The sequence below is a fragment of the Stegodyphus dumicola genome, chromosome 6, assembly GCF_044657685.1.
Source record: "Stegodyphus dumicola isolate Sdum_Otavi_A_Nest chromosome 6, ASM4465768v1".
Classification (NCBI taxonomy): Eukaryota; Metazoa; Arthropoda; class Arachnida; order Araneae; family Eresidae; genus Stegodyphus; species Stegodyphus dumicola.
In genome coordinates this window covers 175,369,330-175,391,855 of record NC_140773.1, presented here as the reverse complement: position 1 = coordinate 175,391,855, position 22,526 = coordinate 175,369,330, and the positions used below count along the sequence as shown (strand labels likewise).

The following is a 22,526-nucleotide window of genomic DNA, read 5'->3' as shown; positions in this document are numbered from 1 at the left end:
TGTGTAAAGCAATTTTCACATATTGAAATTTGGCATCTCTCTTTTTTTTTTTTTTTTTTTTTTTTTTTTTTTGAGCGATAATAATGCCAAATGTGGTTATGGATTTTTGTTGCAGTTGCTATTTCTACAGCTATTTCTAACCTTAAATTTCAAATAAAATTTTACAGAGAATTATATGAAATTTTCCCCCTCAGTGATGCGTAATAAATATTTATTAATACTATATGAAAGACTATTTTTTTAAATTATATATTTATAAAATTCACATTTTTAACTTTTTAAAATTTCTTTCTTTCTTCCTTTTTTTTAAATATTTGTAAGAGTAAATTTTTACTTTCGCTGTGTTATCGTCTGCTACTTTACTTTGACTGCATTTAAATTGAATTGTCTAAAACTGAGAAAGTTCGTTTGATGTGTATTTTCACAATGTTTTTAAGCAAACAGGACATTGGCAGTTTGGGTCATGTCCCAGCTTTAAAAATTATATATATATATATATAAGTATAAATTTTTACATTAATCCTCTTTGAAAGAATGTTTTAATTGAGCTTGTGCTAACAGAAAAGACCAAAACGATATCATTGCAGATTAAAGTGAAGAGCGACTGGTTTTCGACTATATGTTTGTATAAATTTAATTTCCATTATAGAACATCATATCATCATAAATTAAGAATTCCATGATTTCTTAAGCAAATTATTTGAATATTCAGAAATTTATCCAGTGATGTATGTGGATGTCGCCTAAAGACGTTTTCCCTCCTAATGAATCCAGTCTTTCCTTTCATCTCATGCTTTAAAATGCTTAGCCTCTAAAGACTGATAAAGGCTCAGACCAAGTACTGATGAAATGGATTGAACTGGATTATTAAGTTTTGGCAAAGCAGGGCTATCTGCCCTAAAAGGAGGGGTCCTTCATGAAGAACTTTGTAAGGGAAACCAGCTAGCATTGAGAAAAACCATGAAAACGCTCACGCAACCAGCCTGTTTGCCGGGATTCGAAACCCGGAGCAAACTACCAGTGTTCAGCGACTTTACCACTCAGCCATTTGTGGGCCTTTATGAAATGGAAGGCGATCACTTTATTTAAAATGAATGCCAGAAATACCAAGATGTTTTGAAAAGTTGGATGCTTCTTAATATACTTGTAGAATGCCTAAAGAAAAATATAAATTTTTGCATAAAACTCAGTAGTTTTTTTTTTAATTTAAAATTTTTTAATCTTATTATATTTGATTCTTGCAATTTCAAAAATAAAATATTTGACTAAAATATGAATAACATTTTAAGAAACTAAATGTAGGATGATAAAATTGTGTAAAGCAATGAGCATAATGTTAAAGCTATTTAAAGCAGTGTATGCAAGTCATCCTAAGTTAAAATGTCGGTTATACATCTTTCTCATTTATATATCTTTTTTGAATGGAATATTGAAAAGGAAGGCGTAAATGTTTTACTATATTTTCTCTTTTAATATATTCAGTTTTCAGATGCATCGTAGTCTGGGACACAAAGTATTCTTCTGAAAGAAATGCAATTCAAATAAATAAAATAAAATCCTGGAAAATTTATATTAATAAATATATTTAAAATGCTCAGTTCGAATGAATAAATAGAAAATTTGAAGAGACAATGCAACACAATTTTTTTAAAAAAGTCAAAAAATTTAAAAATTACCTAAAATAATAACTGTGACAAAAAAAAAAAAAAAAACTATTTAGAAAATAAATAAATAAATAAACGAAGCACCTTATAATTTAAACTATGCAGTTCAAATGGGTAAATGTATAATATAAAGAAGATTATTTGAAAGAAAAAACTTTGTGATTTTTTTTCCTCTCACAGGAAAGGAAAATAGGTTGCCAAATATTTAAGAAGTTTGCCAAGTGAACTACTATTCTTGGCGCAAACTGGGGGGGAAGGAAGCACAAACATAAATTTGTGAATTTCTCCTTAAATTCCGTGCCAAATTTTACAGAATTTCATAGTTGGGCATAATTAGAATCATAGAATCGAAATATGGAAAAAAATTGGTATGTTTCTTCAGAAAAAGGTCTGATTTCGTGTCAAAATAACTATGTTAGAATAGAGCTATATATAAATCTAATATATATCCTAAGTCACGTTTTTGAGACATGAAGAACGCAATTTGAATTTCGTCAATCGGCCCAGTAGAACGGGAGATGGAGAACTGTCCCATTTTTTTTTCCTGCAGTGTACATAGTGGAGAGATTGACAGGATAGGAGATAAAACACCCAGAAACTATTGCGAATATTGGTTTGCATATTGAAACAAGTTTCTAATTATTAGAAAAAATGTTTAAAGAGAAGGAAATGATATAAACTAGCCGGAATGTTGAAAGGCTTGAAATTAAAAAGATGTGTAAATATTTTGTTGAGTATTGTTGCTACATTAAACTTTACCGTGGTCACAAGATCCAGGACAAAAATGTAAAAATTGTGTTCTTTGCATCTAATGAGACTTGAAATAATACAAAACAACTTATCACCTCTGGCGCTTCAGTGGCTTACTAGAACCTTAACATATATTAACTGGGTATTCCTGAGTAACCCCAGGAACTTTAAACAAAGTTATGGTACTAACTGCATTAGATAGGCAGAGCACAACTAACTTTCAAAACTTGCCAACCATATCTACATCAGGCTTTCAGGTTTGTTCGGATCAGCAGACCTCTCTTTAGGCAAGCAGCAGCAGTGGCAACAGCCAGTCTTCTGTAACGAATCATGCTGATTGGTTACAGCCGAAAACATCGCAGACGAAAACGTTGCGGAGAAAACAATGCAAGGCGAAAACATCGTGGAAAAAATCATCTCAGTTCTAAAACATCGTTGTCGAAAATAAAGCGGTTAAAAAACTTCGCAGTTTAAAAACATCGTTGTAGAAAATATCAAGGTAAAAAATAAAGTATCTACAAATCATCGCATGACGATAACATCACAGACATGTTTTTTTTTTCAGGTTTGAATAATTGTAAATGGATATTCCCATAATGATTTGTGAACTCATGGAAAGAAGGATAATTTTTACTTTCATTTTTTTTATTAGCTAATAAATTTTTGCTGAGAAAATAAGAAGAAAATTTAAGCATAGAAAATTAATGCAACTTATAGCACTTAATAGAATTTTAAACCGACATAGTTAACTAACAAAGGCCATTAATAAATCATTTTTTATGAAGTTTTTACTGGTAATTTTTCATGAAAAGTGTAATCTATAAGTTGCATTTAATTTTCTATGCTTAAGTTTCCTTCTTACTTTTTCAGCAAAAATTTATTAGTTAATAAAAAAATATGAAAGTAAAAATTATTATTCTTTACATCTTGCGCTCACAAATCATTCTGGGAATATCCATTTACAGTTATTCAAGCCTGAAAAATTCATGTCTGCAATGTTATCGTCATGCGATGATTTGTAGATACTTTATTTTTTACCGTGATATTTTCGACGGCGATGCTTTTAAACTGCGAAGTTTTTGAACCGCTTTATTTTCGACGACGATGTTTTGTAGCACGACGTTTTCGCCTTGCGTTGTTTTCTCCGCAACGTTTTCATCCCCGATGTTATCGGCGGACACCTGCTGATTTATGATTTTACTTCTCAATTAAACTTATGCCATTTGACATAAAATCTACCTGCTATTTACTAAACCTTGAAACTGAGTAAGTACGCGACAAAATGAAACATAAAAGAAAAATCATCATGAAGTTAACTGTTAGTAAAATGTAAATAAAATGTTACTAATCTTCCTTCAAATATGTCCAACTATTATAATGGTAAACTATTAAATTATGTTTAATAATAATGAGTTCTACTTGTGGATCTATTTTATTCTTAGGATGGTATCACAAAAGTGAAGTTCAGGCATAGCAAATATCCTTAATTGAATTTATTCAGTTCCTATTTGTTGATGAATAATTAATTTATTTTCATTAATTGTCCTTAAAGAACCTTAAGTAAAAATACTTAATTTCCATGTGCAGAAATGTGTACAAATCCTGTATATAGAAGTTTGAGTAGCTTAATCTGAAGCTAAGTAACTTTTTTTGAGTTCTTAAAGAATGAATCTTTCATGAAAATAGAAAGGAAGTAAATGTGAGTGAGATTCTATGATAATAGTGTAATAGTCTATGATAATAGTAATCATTCTATGATAATAGCCTACGTAAGCATTTTATTACATGCTTAAATTTCATATTAAATACATAATAGCTAATACCAAAGGGTTTTAATACTTCTTGTTTTATACATTTACAGTGCTTATAGTCACTCCTACTTCTTATAAATTATATATAACTATAAAGTTCATCTTTTATTATGAGGGCCAGTAGTATATGTTAAAATGCTTTCACCATAGGCTTGAAAACAGTTTTTGAATTTCTTAAATTGAATTATTTTCCAAAATGCATTTAAGATTAATTGACTCTAATTATAATAATTGATTATTTTTAAGAAAGGATTTTCATCAGTTTTAATGGCAAAATCTCAATTTAAAAATATTTTTAACTAAGTTATTAGTATTTATTTTGTTTTTGAAATGCAAATAATTATTTTGTAGAATAGAAAAACAATGTAACTAATTATTTTACTGTAGGAAAATTCTTGTGATATGCATCTGAGTGTGTTAAAAGAAAATGAGTATTATGCTGCTTTACACACTGATAAATTGTGGTATCGAGTTCGATTAGAAAGGGTTATTCCTGGAGAACCAGTCATGGTAAGCAGCATAAGGTTATTTGTATATTATTTTTATCTATTTATAGTAACTAAGTTATGAATCCATGTATAACTATTTCATAATGTGTTTTACAGTTTCTTTGTAGTTCCTTTTTAACGCTATTTATCAGTTTTTAAGGTTTCATTAAATTGCATTTTAAGTTTCTTGTATTGTTTTGTTAACAAGTTAAACTGTCAGTCGGGACCCCAAATGGAGCCACAAAAGTGATGTGTTGGAGGTCATGAAAATTGACTTCAAATACACAAACTTAAAGAAACATTAGTTGCACTCCCTTCATTATCTTTAATTTAATATATTACTTTTTTTGCACCATACTCATAAAAAAAGTAATACCCTTCAAATCGAGCTGCAAATTGTATTTATTGAAAAATACCAGTAAGCATATCATAACAGTGATCATATGAAAATTTCAGCATACAAGTTATTTCAGAATCAAAAGTACTTTGCAATCCACAGTACATAATGCCCTGCAACACATAGGTGTGCCAAAAATAAGTTCAGGACCACTGCAAATAGTGTAGTAATTAACACTTTGCCAGTGTAGCTCAGTTGTTCTTTTTCATTGCAGCAAGTATGTACGTCTTTTTCATTGCAGCAAGTAAGATCAATATAATATTTTACTTGTCTAAGGTTAGTATTTATTTGAATTATATTTTAGGATAAAAATATTTTTTATCCATGTATAAATGGTAAAATTTGTTTAAACGAATGTAATGATGTAGATAGCAATACTACAAGTCTCTTCAAGCAGGATCTTTTAATTAGAAAGAGATATCTAATGTGCCCCGCACCCTCCCCCCCAAGAAAAAAAGAGGTGAAACATTTCTCCAGTTTGCCTTAACTTTAGGCAGTTGTGATGATAATGAGCAATTTCTTTTAGCAACATATTAATGACAAACCAAACAAACATTTGTTTAATTTAAAATAACAGTTTGGCTATAGGGAGTATAATACCGATCAAAAGCCAGGAGGCCTGGCTGAGGCTGTTCAACAGCACCGACAACTTGGAGATTAGATACATGGCATTAAATTCACGTTTTCATAGAGATATTAGGGCTAAAAGCCATGAGCTCTCTCAAAACATTGCTACTGCATTTGGAACAATACTTTTCAGCAACCTGTATTCAGACACATAGGACAAAAGGAATTTTGTGCACAATGGCTAGTATGCTCTGTGCCCTTCTCTACAGATCACAAATAAGAGCCCATCTTTTGTGACACCAAGGCCATGTCCTTTTTCTGTGATGGAATACTTCAGCGGTGAAGCAGTTGAAGTCACTGAGAACTGGTAATTTGACCTGAATTCAATTCCAGGCAGACGAGCTAGCTGCATAGGTGTTTTTGTGAATAAAAACCAGTTTCCTTTCAGAAAGTCCACCACAAGGGCATCTATCCCCTTAGGCAGATAGCCCTTAAGTGTTTTGATATAATCAAGTAAACCTAATCTTTTCAGCAATGAGTCAGGATTCACAGCAAGGAGGAATTTTATACAAGGCTTCATTTGGGGAATCTTCTCCAACATAAGGGAAGTCTAACATAAGAGTCCAACATAAGGGAACCAGGGAATTGATAGAATCCTTGTGTGAAGATGTATATTTTGGACAGCTACATACCACTTTGTGTACTCCAGGAGTCGGCAACCTTTTGGTCATCTAGGGCATAAAATAAAATGTTAAATTCTTAGCGGGTGCCTTCCATTCAAGTTTCATAATCAAACATTATATTACAAACTAGTTTTGTTTAAAAGATGTAACTTTATTGAATATGTTGCTGATATCATCAGTGCTATCAATAGCTTCAAGTCAATGTCAGAATTGTACAGGTCTCATCTCTTAAGAAAATAGTTAATGCATTTTCCCAATACCCCCCCCCAAAAAAATGCCAGAAAGTCTGAAAAAGGCTAACAGACTCATATCTTCATATTGTATCTGCACTGCAAACTGAACTTGATTCTAGATTTGTTGAATTTACTTTTAATTTACTTTGCAAATTTAGAGCCTATTTTAAAATTGTTTATAAATCCTTTTAATATTACTGATGGAGAAAACACAGCTACAGCAATTTTTAACTACTTTCATCTTAACAATACGGGAAAACTTTGAAATAAAAAGGATGTTATTTTAAAACCATAAGAAACTAGTAAACTATTTTGGAGCTTGGTAAACAGAAATCAGTATCCAATTTTAAAGTCATGTGCAGTAATTCATTATTGATTTTTTTTTTTTTTTTTTTTTTTTTTTTTTTTTGTAATAACAGTGATTACATCCTGGAATTCAATTATTTTTGCACACAGTGATTGCCATTGTATAATGCAGTGATATGAATAAATTTTAGGGAAAAAATCTTGTTCGTACCAAGCAATGAATCCGATATTCTTCCTTGTCTTGACTTACATACCGTCAGTAGTTATTGAGGATAATTTCTCCATTTGTATTTCAGTGTCAAACAAAAACGTTTTTATTGCACAAAATAAATCATTTCCTCATGTGTACTCCTTAAGCAGTAGTATTTTTAGAAACTCTTCTTTTATGGTAACATTATCAAAGGCCATCTTGACACTTATTGTCCATTGTGCTGTTTCTTTTCAAATTATATCTTTTGATTCGTTCAGTTGTAAAGAAAAAAAAAAGCACATTTCTTCATACCTTTTATCAGTTGGATTTAAGTAGCCTGTGATTGTTTTAATTCTCCTTGTAACAGTTCTAACTGACAATTGCATGGCATTTATGGCCGAAATAATTTCTTTTTTATTTTAAAAATCTGCAAAAAGTATGTCTGGAGATTGCAGCATTGCTTGTTTTATTATTGCTGCAGCCGTATGTGGCTTTTTTTCTTAGCAAGTGTATGTGAAACTTGTTGTTGATTGTTGTTGCCTTTGATGTTTCCAACAGTGTGGTAAAAGTAGATTGTTGCTTTGAAATCAATGACTGTAATGATAAAATTTTATGTCTTCGAAATTCAGAAAGCTCAGGATACTCTTTAAAAGGTCTCTCAAGGTTACTTGGAATTGCTACTCTTTTGTTGCATAATAAGCATATATGTTTGTCTGTATGATTTATAAAGCAAAACTGGTGCTCTCATTCTTCATTGAAATTATAAATATGTGCTTGCTTAGCTTTGTTCATCGTGGGTTGTTACAGTCATCAGTTTGTAAGCAAATCTCTATAAGAAAACATCCTGGATGATTAGAGTATGTAAATGAAAATGATAGAGCAGCAATTCTCAACCTTTAGACTAATGGGTACCATCTAAACAAAAATTGAAGAACTTAAGTATCACCACTACATTTTATAATGTTTATTTTTCAGTTTCTCAATAGAAATATTAAAAATAATATTTTGCCATTTGCACAACCTAATTAGCTATTTGTATTAAATATGCAGACATGGAAAAATATTAGATTAAAAATTGGTTGCATTTTGATTATTAAAATTTAAGTTATAATACTTGAATTCTAAAATTTAATGTGAAATGTGGGCCTGTGTAAGAGATATCAATTTCTCTATGTCTCGTGTTATTTCAGAGAGCTTTAACCGCAAATTAGGATGCACTTTAATTTTGTTCTGTATTTATTCTTCAAATATAACATGAAAGAAAATCCTTGTACATACAAATAGGTTGTGCAAAAAGGGCAATAAAAATAATAGCTTTATTTGAAATGTCTTTAAATTCTTTTTTTCATTTCAGCCAAAAGTTAATGAGTGTGTTATTTTTGAAATCTTCAGTTAGATTTCGATCACAGGAAATTTCTATCAATTGTTCTTTTTCCTCATGAGATTTTTAAAATTTAATAGTTAAAAATACTGTGTTTTCTTGAGTACTATCAGTTGAGAATCACTACAATAGAGTACATACACATACCTTGTAATTATTTTTTCACTGCCTGTCTAAAAGTTGGAAATTCGGGGTATGTTTACAAATTAATCAAAATTGCCACAGGCAGACAGACAAAGTAGAGAGATATCTTGTATTGCATTCACTAAGTATTTTTGCCAGCAGATACTGTTGACTGCATCAGAGATGCTACGGTTAAATTCATCAGCCACGCCGCGCTGTTGGGTTCGTCGGATTTGAGTTTGCTCCACTCGACAGTGAAACATTTTGAATAGTGATGGTACTATAAAGGTGGCTGTTTGATGCATAGCTGTAAAAATGGATAATTTTAATATGTATTCTATCCTTATATGTAAGGATAGAATACGTATTAAATTTATATATATTATTTATATAGTATGTATTTAATTTGTATTATATACCAAAAACTCCAAAATTGCACACAAAGAATAATTTAGCACACGAGAGCATTGGCAGCAGGTGCCAAGTTGCTGACTTTTGATGTAATCAGTGTTGACACTGTGACCATGCAGTTTTGTAGGTATGAGGTTCTCAAACTTTATATAAGGGTTTTTCATCATGTTGGAGAGGACTTTATTTTTATGGATCTTAATGCAACAGTTCAGAGAAAGAGGGTATGATGAGAATAGTAAAGTTGCTACACTTAAATTGTGTAGGGGATGTTTGGAAGTCTCTTCGAAAAAGCCATTGTATGACATCAACACCTTACCAGAACTCTCCATACATTAAAATTATCATTTTCAGAAGAATGAGATTTGCTGCTGTAAGCTATGATCAACAACCTCATTTACAGCTTGAGGGCCATTTGTGAGGCATATAAAGCTGTGTGTAAAGGACACGCTCCATATTAGCCAAATCCTTCTGAAAATATGAGTGCCATGTTTGGCTATTGTTGATTTCATTTGTATATCACCAAACATTTATTCTCTGTTCTTCCTATGCTAATTTTAGCTGTCTTGTAGTAATATGAACCAGATTTCATTATAATAAGCCATGCAGAATTATTTTTCAAGGTATTTAAAAAATATCATGTTGTGTGTTTTTCATTTTAATTTTTTAAAACTAGTATATTTTACCTCAAAATAATGTTTTAGTTAGCGTTTGAATCTAAATGATGGATTTTGAAGGGACTGAAGTCAAATTTGTCAGTTTAGAATCCTTTGGAATTTGTGTCACTAGGTAGTGTGAACATTTCCCAGTTTTTCACATACCAAGGTTGGCATATGTGATATTGTATCAATATTCAATAAATGAGAAATTACATCATGAATAAACTCTTTCTTTGAAATGAATAATGCAGGTAACATAAGCCTTGAAATGAAAATAATAAAATAATTTACCATATTATATAGGCACAACTTTTTTTATTTAAGCATCATAAACAAGATGCATCTTTCAGGGTCGTAAGGATTTTTTGGAATCAATTTTTTGTCCTTAAAGGTTCTTAATGTTGGCCAGAATCAGCAGAATTTCCTTAATTTTAATCATCTGAAATTTCTGTCTGTTTTTACGACTGCCAATTTGAGTGTGAATTAGCATGTTTGGCAATTCACTGTCATATATGGGTATCTTTTGAATAGGTTCATGGTTTCCAATTTGTTTCTATTTCTAATATAAATGATGGGATACTCGAGTTTCTAAGTAAGAAGTGAAACATAAGCATTTCAAAATTCATTTTTTTCTAATAAAGAGCTCTTAAACAACTTTTCGCTTTTGGGATGTGAATTCTGTTATTAAAACAGTTCTAAATTTGGCGACTTATCAACATTTTGGCGATTTTAAGATCAGTTTCTATAGGAAATTTTTAATTATGAGATCTGAGAATTTTTCGGTGATTTTTTTAAAACATCGTAACGTTGATAAGTTTCTTTAAAATAATGGTAATATATTGAAATTATATTTAAGAAATAACATTAAAATAAAAAGTTTTATTTTTCACTGTCATATTATAAAGCTTCATTTTGGCAACTTATTATACAATATTTTGAATCTGAAAAATGAACAAGGTATAATGCTATAAAGCACAATTTACGAAACAACTCTTAGCAAAAGCAAAATTTGCTATATAATTAATTAAAAGGGATCTTCTTTTTAATATTTTTCATAGTAAGTGTCATGTAATTGTCTCAGAATATTCAAAACTCTCAGAATTATGTATCAGTTTTCTCTTAAAATTAATTTTACACTTTTTCCCTCCTTTCCCGCCCCCTAAATATTTTTGGCTTTTTGCTGTTACAGAATTCGTAGGGATAATTTTTCTTTAGGATTTTAAACATTGCAGCTTTGAAGGTTTAGAAGGATTTAAAGGCAAGATTTGTAGACCCACGATTCTAGAAGATTCAGGAAATATGTGACAAAATGAAAAATTTCTCCAAGGTATCACAACACGTAATAGATGTATTTTACAGAAAGTTTGCAAAATTTCTTACTTTTTAAAGAACGTCTGGAAGAACAATGAAAACATAATATTTAAATGTTTTACTTCTGATACTAGAAGTCTTATTCTTAACATGTTTATCTTCCCTTTATTTTCTCTACTTTTCACTAGACACCAGCATGAAAAAATATCAAAAGTGATTCCAATCTTATCACCTGGGCAGGCATTATAGAAAGGGATTTTTTTTATTAATAATGGAATTGAAACAGAGTTCGTAGCGGTCCTTATAAGTGCTTATAAGTCTTTATATTTGAAAATAAAATATAAAGGCCCTTATAAGCGCTTACTTTTTCTTTAAAGCCCTTATTTTTTGTTTTTAGTGCTTAATTTTTTATTTATTTATTTTTTTTAATCAATGCGCTATTTTTCCCGGCACGTAAGCCGAAACTAAATAAACAACTTTTCTTCTTAATATGGAATGTCAGATGAAGAGTCATACTCCCAGAAATAGCTTTTTCCCCTTTCTCTGCATTAACATAACCTTTGGTGCACGAAGAGTACAGACAGGTGCCCGTCGTTCTATTGGTCAAAGAATTGCGAAAGCAGTAGAAAATTCCGCTACATTCGGCATTCTTTTCCTCCCATCCAAATACTACACACGTTTGAATTTCTATCAAGATCTTGAAAATTTGCATTCTTGTTTTGCTTGGTCAGTTCATATTCGTGTTTATTATGATCGTTATGCTTGTATTATGAGCATATGTATGAATGTTTATAATAACATAGTTGCAGTAACTGCTAAAGTATAGTAAACTCCCAAAAATGGTTGTGTTTTAACACAGATTAGCTTTCTAAGGAATAATATTCAGAATGGCTTAAATAAAGGGAAAGTAATCGAATAGTCAAAATAATTTAATTTTTTTGGCCAATACATTATACAGTACGAAGGTTGGGAGGTCTCCCCTTCCTCTGCGAAATGTTGAATATTGAAACTGTTAAACTGTTACAGTTCTGTGCAAAACAAGCAACGGACCTTTTTTTTTAGGGGGGGTCACTTTTCAATCCGGATTGAATAGGACTTAAAGTTCTGGAAAATTCTATTCCGGAAAATTAACGCCGTCTGTTGAAAATTAGAATGAAAAACACCCCAGTTATTTAGTTCTTTATTCTCCCAATACTGGCAGTTTTTGATTCCGATTGCGTAATATCACGTAGGAAAGAATTACGGTGCAGGTATTGCACAATAAGGTTTGTGATATTTTTCAGAGATAAATAATTTGATGTTCAGTCCGAGATTTGTTTATGAACACTTAAAAGAGTTTTACTGTGCTTGCTAAGCAGAATATTTTTTAGTTCCATTGGTTTATTTTTATATGATGCACATATTAAAATGTCAAAAGCATTTATTTAGCGGAAAAATCTAAAGAGCGGCTACAGTCTACCCCCCTCCCTCCGCTCCTTCAAGTTACGCTCGACTGTCCGAATATTCGCCAATTTCCAAGTATGTGGGTTAGTTAAGTTTTTACTGTTAAAGATGACTTCATGAAGCAAATTTCTGTCTTCTGATTTCAGAAATGTTCCTTTTTTTTTACTTAAATTACTTTGCTTGCAATATCTGTTAAGAGAAAACTGATACAATGATGGTGTTGGTGTAGGTGTATTGAGAATACGGCAAAGCTCACAAGGGCTATCTGCCTAAGGGGAGGGATGCCTTCGTCGAGGACTTTCTAAGGGAAACTGCCTCGTATACACGTTACACATGGGGAAAACCCCAAAAACACCCATGCAGCCAGCCCGTTTGCGGGATTTGAAACTCTGACCGAACTACCAGTGTTCAGCGATTTTCCCGCTCAGCCGCTGGTGGGCCCTGATATACAATGAAAATTTAGAAAATGTTCAGAATTTAGATTTAAATATCAATATGAGTGGAAAAATAAATTGTATTTATTATTAGGTTCCAAGCGAATACAATAAAAATGCCTTATTATTATTTATTTTCTCTATTTTGAACTGAAATTTCATCATTAAATCTTGTAATATAGTTTAGTTCTTCATAGTTATTTTCTCTCTCATTGTAAACTAGTTCTGTAGATTGAACTATTATTTAAAATTAAAAACAAAAAAGGAATTATTTTCCATGGTTGAGGTAATCGTTATTCTCTCTTAATAAGTACTTCATTTCTCATATTTTAAATTACAAGTCTAATTTTTAAGGTTATGCAGTTGTGTATGATGTAATTAGACAGGTGTTTATTTTTTTTTTTTTTTTTTTTCTTAAAATGTGCTTGAAAAGTGCTTATGAGTGTTTATTTTTTTAACTAAAATGTGGCTATGAACCCTGTGAAAACTTACTATTTAAAAGATTTATCTAATATGTCTTAATGCATCATACACATAGCTGGCGCTAGGCATTTTCAAACCTGATGCAATTTCTGTGGATCCTAAATTCTGCTGCCTAGTGCCTTCCTAAATTCTGCTTCCAATGCCTGCTCTAAAATCTAAAAGTTTTGCCATTTCTAGATTTTGTTGTTTGGTGTGTAACTAAATAAAAAATAACCCAATTGTTGATGATTTCAGCCCTTACTATAATTTCCCATTTCTATTTACTCATATGATAGAGTTACTGAGCCAGATTAAATTAAAATTAAATTGTATAATCTTTGACCGCTACTTCACATTTTTAGTTTGAATTTGACTGTTCTTGTTTAATTACGTCACCGTGAGCTGTAGTTGATTTTGTTAGCATCAGAACATGCCTTTATGTTCTAATTTCTTTTAAAATAAGAGGCTTATTGAAACCTTTGTCTGATATTGTAGTTATTTTCAGACATAGCCATAATATGATTCACGTCTGTCAGGGGTTTTGGACTATTTAATGTTTACCAGATCAAGTAAACCCTCATAGGTACATTGAGAAGAGGTTGACAAATTAGGAGATAAAACACGCAGAAACTAGCGAGAACATTGGTTTGCATATCAAGACAAATCTCTAATTGTTAGAAAAGATGCTTAAAGAGAAAGAAATCGGTATAAAGTAACCGAAATGTTTGGCAAGGCTTCAAAGTAAAATGACGCATAAATATTTTGTTAAATGTTGTTGTTACAAAACATAAATGTTTTGTAGCTTGTAATTATCCTAATATCCTAATATCGTTTAAGAATCAATATCATAAATTACATGTATTTTAAACTGGAAAATTTTATTAGATTTTGATTTTAATATGTCTTTTTTAACAAATATTGTTAAGAAATTAAATTTATTATTGGCCATGTAAATCCATAATGACTAAGGTTATCAAACAACCTAATTTAATTGTTTATAACTAACTGCTTACCCTTAAAAATTATTTCTACATATTAAAGCAAGTTATTGCCTTTCATAAATACTCACTGTGGTAAAAAAAAAGGGGGGGTAAAATTTCAAGTAAAACTTATTCCTTGCATCTAGTGTGACTTAAAATAACTGGTTTACAAACCCTGGAATTCTACACGAAGCTGTGACACTAACTGCATCAAACAGAGTCTGACTAACTTTCAACATTTGTCAACTGTGCCTAGATCAGGCCTTTCAGGTTTGTTCTAATCAGCAAGTCTCTTTCTCTAGACAAGCAGCAGTGGTGACAACATTTAGTCTTTTGTTATGAATCATGCTGATTATGATCTTACTTCTCATTTTAACCTATGTCGTTTGACATAAAATCTACCTGCTATTTACTAAACCTCTAGACTGACCAAGTATGTGACAAAATGAGACATACAAAAAGTCAACATAAAGCTAACTGTTAGCAAAACGTAAATGTCACTTATCTTCTTTTAAATATGTCCAACTATTATAAGTGTAAAATATTTAATGCTACTTGATATATTGCATAAAGTTAATTTTATTCTCAAATTTATTAATAATTATGTTAATTAATTCATATTTCATATTAATGCATACTATTTAGGGCTCTATTTTATTTTTAGGATGGTATTACAAAAGTGAAATTAGGCATAGAGATTTTTAATTGAATTTATTCATTTCCCATTTGCTCATAGGTCCTTAATTTTTTCATTAATGGTCCTTAAAAGTCTTTAAAAGTACTTAATTTCCCTGTGCAGAAATGTATACGAACCCTGATCTTTGAATCACAGATTTTTTCTGAATTCCTAATGCTTTAGAATTAATTTTTTTCAAATTACTAATTGATGTACTATTGTTTTTACTAAATGAAAGTTCATTATTAAAAATATATGCAGTGTGTGTTAGAATTTTATTTTATTCTTTAGAAACAGTCTTTCCCCCCTGTTGATGCAAATGAAATTTTAAAGTTTATGTCTTAAGAACTTTAACTTATGATTTTTTTATGGGTGTGTCTGTTCAAATGAAAAAAAAAAAAAAAATCTTTAAATATTATGCTGCAATTTATTTTTAAAACATTGTAAGCCAAATTATATTCTTCAAGTGTGCAGTATTTGAATTTGCATCACTTCTGGATTGTTTGTTTTTTCATTAATTTCTTTGTGTATTTGAAGCATATTATTATTCACTGTAAAGGCATTTTTAAGTAGTAAGTTTCATAATCTGAACTTTGTTTGGAGGGGGAGAGGGAATTGGTAAAGCATAATTTTATATTTAATGAGTGCTGTTCATATAGAGCATTAGTGCATAAAAGCAGCATTTAGTTTGTTTCTGGATCTGTCAGTAATAGCTAGACCAGTGGTATTCAACCTTTATAACAGTACTACCCTATAAAAAGCAGATGACTTCAAAAATCTATTACCACTGTACTAGAATATTATAAATGTATCGTTTTGCTTTTTAAACACTAATAATTGAATACCAAAGAGCATGGTAACCTTTTATGTTGATATTATGTGTGGCTATGAGTACAGATTTTTGACTAGCCTGCAAAGTGTTGAATGTGTTAAGGAAGAGAAATTTAACAGAAATTCTTTTCTATTTCCAAAAAATCAGTTTTGTAAAAGTTACTTAGAGGCTAAAAGATTACATTTAGTATTTGAATTGAGAATAACTAGTTAGTTATTCAGACAAGCCCAGAACCTGCACCAGAACTAGTGTGGCCGTACTAGGAGGAAACAAGTTGGAAAGTCTGAAACTAGGAGGAAAATTTGAAAGGTTTCAGATTTTAAATTACGTCCAAAGGGGCTTTTTTTTTTTTTTTAACATTTTGTGTGTTACCTTTATTTATTAAATATTTTGTTCTTTGAACTTAAGCCATAAAATTCAGTTTAAGGAGCAATATCGCAAAATAGTTTTAAATTGAGCATATCTTTAGAATTTCCGATACACAGTCTCATGCGCTGGAGATAAAAATGTTTTTTCTGTACAACATTGCTCGCTTTGAAATCCTTGAGTTTGTGAATAAAAAATTGGTTAAAGTTTTACAAAATATGAAATCGATAATAAAACAAATTCCAAATTTGGCTTCCAGATTGCCCATTCGCAGTAGGATTACGTCATTCAAAATTTGATGGCTCTAGGTATCATTTTATCACAATGTGAAAAACATACATACATTTATGAAGATTCTTCATTATTTGATTTCACCAAATATAATACAGGGCGATAATATTTGGTGACAACAGTTTGAAAAGTGAAACGGACATTCAGAGTGATTCGATGAAAAACGAAAACAACAGGGACAAAAAGCCAATTTGGACTAAAAAAAATTAATGAATGGCAAAATACTTAAAATTTAAAGAAGGCACTTTAAAGCAAAATTTTTAGAATTCAGGGTGTCTCTTGGCAGTAAAATTTAGAACCCACAGGTTGTGCACCGGGCCACAAAATGTCTAGTGCAGGCCTTGGATAAGCTTTAAGCATGTGTGTTTGAATTTATTAATTTGGGACCCTGCTAAGCCTTAAATTTGTGTGGAAAATAAGTATAATAAAAAACTAATATAATTCAGGCTTTATCAGCATGCAATAGAAGCAAGACAAAATTTAGCAGAATGACATATCTTTAACCAGTCTCATGATACATCCCAACAATATGTAGCAGATGTTAGCTAAACTTTATGATGATAGCCATGAATTTTAAGATTTTCAGATATTGAAAACACAAAATTTTCCAATTCATGGTAGGTGGAGAGATAATAAATGATGATATAATAGAAGATTTTCTAATGCGATGACAATGCTCCAATCATCATTCAATTAATGGATAGTGAAATCTGTAGTATGGTTCTAAAGCCAGAAAATATAGCTACCAATAATTTTGATAAGAGAGTGGCAGAAATATTATAGAGTATGAATAATTTTCAATTGACAATTTAGTGGGAATATTCAAGATGGCAATTACAGGTACTTTGTAACTGAACAAGAAATGATACTTTGTAACTGAATAAGAAATTGTTTCTATCTATGGAATTAAATAGAAAGTATTAGCAAAAAAACAAAGCAACTTAAACAACTTACATTAAAAGAAATGTTTAATAAAGCAAAAAAATAAATATTGAACTTTTTTTTAAATTTTTATTCCCTTAAAGTTATAAATGTTTCATTATTTCATAAACCACTATTTCATGTTTTTCATTTTATAATTTCTACATGTCATCTTACTGATAATCTGATATTTTGTAGGTACCTTTAAAAATACCAGAAACTTATTTTTAATTTAAAAAAAATCAAATTTTAAGAATGAATTTTATTTAAAAAGTATTTATTTTTAAATCGTGATAGGAATATAATTTTTCATAGAATAAAACAAACACATTGCTTTATTTTATAACATGGGTTTCCTCCCTCCTTTAAACAGGCTGCTATCTATTATGTTGATTTTGGAGACTTCAACACTGTGAGCATGGAGAAACTACAGCCTTTGTATCAAGCATTTAGGAGTCTTCCTTGTCAAGCTATCAAAGCATCCTTAGCTGGTGAGTTTTGTTCTTTTTTTAATTTAAATTATTAATCAAATCAGTTTCCTATGGATCTTAAAATTGTGAATTAAATCATACCAGGTAATCAAAAGTTATTATATCAATATTTGAAAACTATTGAATTACTTAAAAAATTTTTTTTAGTTATCAAATATAGGTACTACTGCATTTGAATTGTGAGCCATTTCTGCAAAATATTTTAGGGTAAAATAAAGTCTTTGCAGGATCTAGAAATTTTTTTTTTTTTTTTTTAATGGGCAGTCACTGATAGGCGGAGTTCAAACCATGTTTTATAAAATATCAGTAAGAAATGGAGAAATAGTTAATTTTTTAATGGTAATGAAAATCAGGTTGACTTTGAGCTTAATTGCTGAATGACAAATTGGGTTGGACCCATTTATTGAGACTACATGTCTTCTCTACTGTATTCAGTTACAACGAGATTTTTTCATCACTTATGTTTAATGTCTTTTAAAGTTCTTGACACTTTAGATATGTTCATGACATAAATAATTAAGGCAACTTGCCATCATGTAAATGGCTGAGAGATTGTCAGCTATCTAGATAGTGTATCTTGCCCCTTCCCTTGTGAGTACAAAACTGCTAGGTTACCCTTATTCTGTGGACACTTTGAATTAGAAAGCTCCTTTTCACATTTTCTTTTTTAGAGACTTCTTTGTAAAAACTAGGGTATCTATTGCTAACTATAAAACTAGGGGAATGCCATTTGAAAGCTTTAGATCTTATTATTAAGTTAATAGAAATTTGAAAGGAAACTGTTGCAATCCCAAATGAAATTTCAGCCATTATATTAGCAAAGTGTCTGCTAAAAGTTAAGGTCTGTCTTAAAAGTTAAGGTAAAATCATCATCAAATTAATATTCTTAAATAACAAAACATTTTATAGAATGCCATGCATCAACAGTCAGAAAATATTTTGTGCCTTCCCTAAGTTTATAACATTGTTTTCAATTGTTGCATATATCCTGAGTGCAAACTCATAAAATAAAGATTACCAAATAAAGTTAAATTTAATAGCTATTTTAAATATACAAATCAAATGTAGTGAATATTTTATGGATGAAGAAATATTTTTCTAGCTCTACCGAAATCGTGAATTATGCTAATCTGTCTAAAAAATAAATTACTGCAATGATTTAAAAATGTAATTTTTGTGATTATTCAATATTTGATCAGCACACTTTTTAAAATTATATTAAATAATGTTAATTCTAATTTTAATGTTGTTTTTTTTTTCTTTTAAATTTCCAAAAATTTTAGAATCATGATTTAATTTTTCTTCTTTATTCTAGGTGTGAAACCACTTGAAAAAGACTGGGCTCCTGAACACTGTATAAGATTTAAGGAAATAGTCACTGAAAAAAGGTTTGTTTCAATCGTAAGAGGAAAACATGAACCAGATTTTCCTGATAGTTCAAGTCTATCATTAGAATTGGTGCTAATAGATACAAGCAGTCCTGATAAAGATGTATATATTCATGAACTTCTGATTGAAGAAAAGCTTGCACAAGCAATCTAATCACTTTATGCACTTGTTCATTTTTAGTCATTTTCCACTTTTTATCTCATTTGTTTAGAATTTATTGGAAATGTGAAAATTTTTCATTTGCTGATTATTCTGTATCATAAGTTTTACTAATATTAGTTCCTGATAACAATTTAGCATAAAAAAATTTTAAAGAAAAAAAGCTTTTTTTTTTTTTTTTTTTTTTTTTTTTTTGTAATTTTTTATATTATGCATTCTAGGTTTTGTTTGGTGTTATTGTACCATTCAATGTTTCTTGAGCTTTTTATAGTTATCTGTGATAATTTCTTTAGGTAAACTGTGGAAAGAAATGAGTTAAAGTTGTATATATTTTTTTTTATCTGTACTTTAGTAAGTTGTTTATATTTTTGAATTTGTTAATGGCTTGTTGTAAAAACTGGATATTATTTTCTTACCAGGAGTGCTTGTTAGTGAAGTTTTATAATGCCCAAGCAGTGAAAGTTGCTTTCAGCAAACTTTTGATTTTGATTTTTTTAATTGGATACAATGACAATATGCTCAAAATCATATATGTCTTTAATCTAGATTTCCCAAGTGTTTCTGAAAATAAAATTTATCATGTAACATTATAAAGACAAATTTTCAAAGACAAATTTAAGTGAATATATGGATACTTGAGTTCACTGTGTTATTTGATGTATTTTTTGTAATGCCATATGTATAATGAGAAATTAGTCCCATCTCCCTTTTTGAAGTGCTAAGGAGTAATTAAGTGTTACGTTTGCAAAATGTATATTTAGTAATAATGATGAAAGGAAAAGTCATATATTTAACACAGAACAGTCTGTAATGATGGTGTGGGCTCAGTTTTTACCTGCTTATTGAACTTATTGTTTGCAGTTAGTTGGAAGTGAATTAAATGTATGTTTATCTTACAGTTTTTGAAAATTTAGAAGTTTTTCCTGCATTTATTGGTATCAGTTTTGCATTATTAACTGTGGACCATAATGTTGTATATATTATTTGATTCATTTAATTATTCAAGATTCCCCCCCCCCGAAACTTCTACAGTTTGCCATTGTGTTACTGCATACTATGCTTTGTGTTTTCAAAATCTATTTCAAATTTCAAAATTCAGTTTTTCCTGAAATTTATAGAAAAATTAAATGCTGTGATAAATGTTATTAACTGAAAGGAAGGTTACCCAGCCTTTTAAATTTGTAGAGTGTTACTCCTTTTCAGTATTTTCTCTTTAAAATGAGATGCAGTTTATATTTAAAATTACCTGAAACGAAAATTATAGAAATGAAATTTTTGTTGCAGTTTAAAATAAAAATTCAGTTTATTTTGTTGTAAATAAAAGTTAATATATTTTTCTTCATGATAATTTTTATTGCTTTATTAAAGTTGTTTAATTCATTAGTAATGTTATGATTGAAAATTATTTATAAATCAATATATGTGGAATTTCTGAAATATTGTGAAAATGACACACGAGCAGTGACTTATCTTCACAAGCGGTGGATATTTTAACATTTACTAAAATTCATATAGCTCTTGAAATTTTTATATTTTGTAATCAAAACTTTTAGTGAGGCATAATTCTAACTTTTCAAAGCTTCTAAAAATTTTCCTTTAAAGTTGAATATTGTGAAAGTAAACTGTCTGAGATTTTGGCTTTTGAAGCCTCATCATTTGTATTTCAGAAAAAAGTGACCTAGCAGCTAAGAAGTCAAAAAATTAATGAATGTAGATATTTACACAAATATATTTCGACATAGAAATATTTAAACAAAGCATCTTTTTTTTTGGGGGGGGGAAGGGCATCAAGAATGCACTAGAATTTTGTGACTAAACTTCTTTCTTCTTAAAGATATTTCTGTCTTATAAAAAGTTTCTGTGAAACATTTTAGGTACTAGATCATAAAAGTGATAGTTAAAAAGTATTATTTTAAAAATAAAAGTATTAAAATTAAATAATTATTTTTCAAAAGCATTGCTATGCTTCCTGTGTATTTATTTATGTTTGATATGTTATATCTTAGAACCTTTTAAGATGATAGTGTAAATTTCATGTAAGATCTTAATTACTAATAAACACTGAAATTTGCATGGGAATTCTTTTTTTTTTTTTTTTTTTTTTTTTTTTTTCATTTACTAAAATTTTCTGAAAAACAAGTGAAACAAGTGTTTCACTTGAAAGCAAAAATTGCTTTTAAAATAAATAGGAAGTGCACTTACATTTTGAAATTTTATATTGAATGTCTGATGCACTTTAAGAATCATTCATCATTTGTGTATTCAATACTTTCGTTATTAATAGTACATAAGATATTTTGAAAATTGTTTGGATAAAGCTTAATTCATTTTTGAGGGGGATTGAATATATTTACAAAAGGCTGGGAACCTGTTATTGCTGTATGTATGCCCTGCGTTTTAAATAGGTTGGCATATTTTTCGTAATTTAGATGATTTACATTGTTGATTGATATCTAAAGGATTTAATGAGTAGATTGCTGTTGAAAGCAGAAAAGTAGTAGTGATGCTTGTTTTCTTTTTCTTTTTTTATAAATGCCAAAGTGAAACAAGTTTTTCTTCTAAATTTGTTTTTCATATCTTTTAAAGTTGTAAAATTTTATGTAACAGTATTAAAGTGCAGTGTATGCATTATAAGTTGTCTCAACGATGTTAATTGTCTGTATTGTATCTAGAAATTGAATTTAAATGTAAAAAAAATCCGTCACTTTTTTTGTGCTTTTGGAATGTTATATGCAGAGTTTCATGTAATCTGAAATTGTGGCAAGATTCATTTCCATATATGCAGTTTATAAATAAACTTGAAAGACTTGTTTTTAATAAAACTTGTAATGTTTAAGATATTGAGAAGTACGCTAAAATATTTTGAAATACACTGTACAGTAAAAGCTGAATTATCCAAAAAGTTTGGGAAATGTTAAATAAGTGAGAATTCCTAATAGTTGAGTGTATAAAAAATATAATTCATGGTAGAAAAGCCAAATGAAGGCCTAAAACTATTAAAAAAAAAGTCTCTTATTTTTTTATCTGCTTGAATATCAAAAGCCTACATTTATAAAGACTACTGGTGTATTTTAAACTTTATTTAAATATTAAAAGGAAAATCATTGTTGA

The 22,526-nt window shown here is 29.6% G+C and overlaps 1 protein-coding gene across 1 annotated transcript in view; it reads left to right on the top strand.

Moving 5' to 3' along the window:
* Nucleotides 1–22,237, top strand: part of LOC118198795 (tudor domain-containing protein 7-like) — a 172,171-nt gene extending 149,934 nt beyond the window's left edge. Inside the window, exons 24-26 of the mRNA XM_035370569.2 lie at nucleotides 4,613–4,735; nucleotides 17,750–17,867; nucleotides 19,183–22,237. Coding sequence (XP_035226460.2) covers nucleotides 4,613–4,735; nucleotides 17,750–17,867; nucleotides 19,183–19,409 — 468 coding nt within the window. The 3' untranslated portion in view covers nucleotides 19,410–22,237. The remainder of the gene's footprint in view (nucleotides 1–4,612; nucleotides 4,736–17,749; nucleotides 17,868–19,182) is intronic.
* Nucleotides 22,238–22,526: the final 289 nt, after the last annotated feature.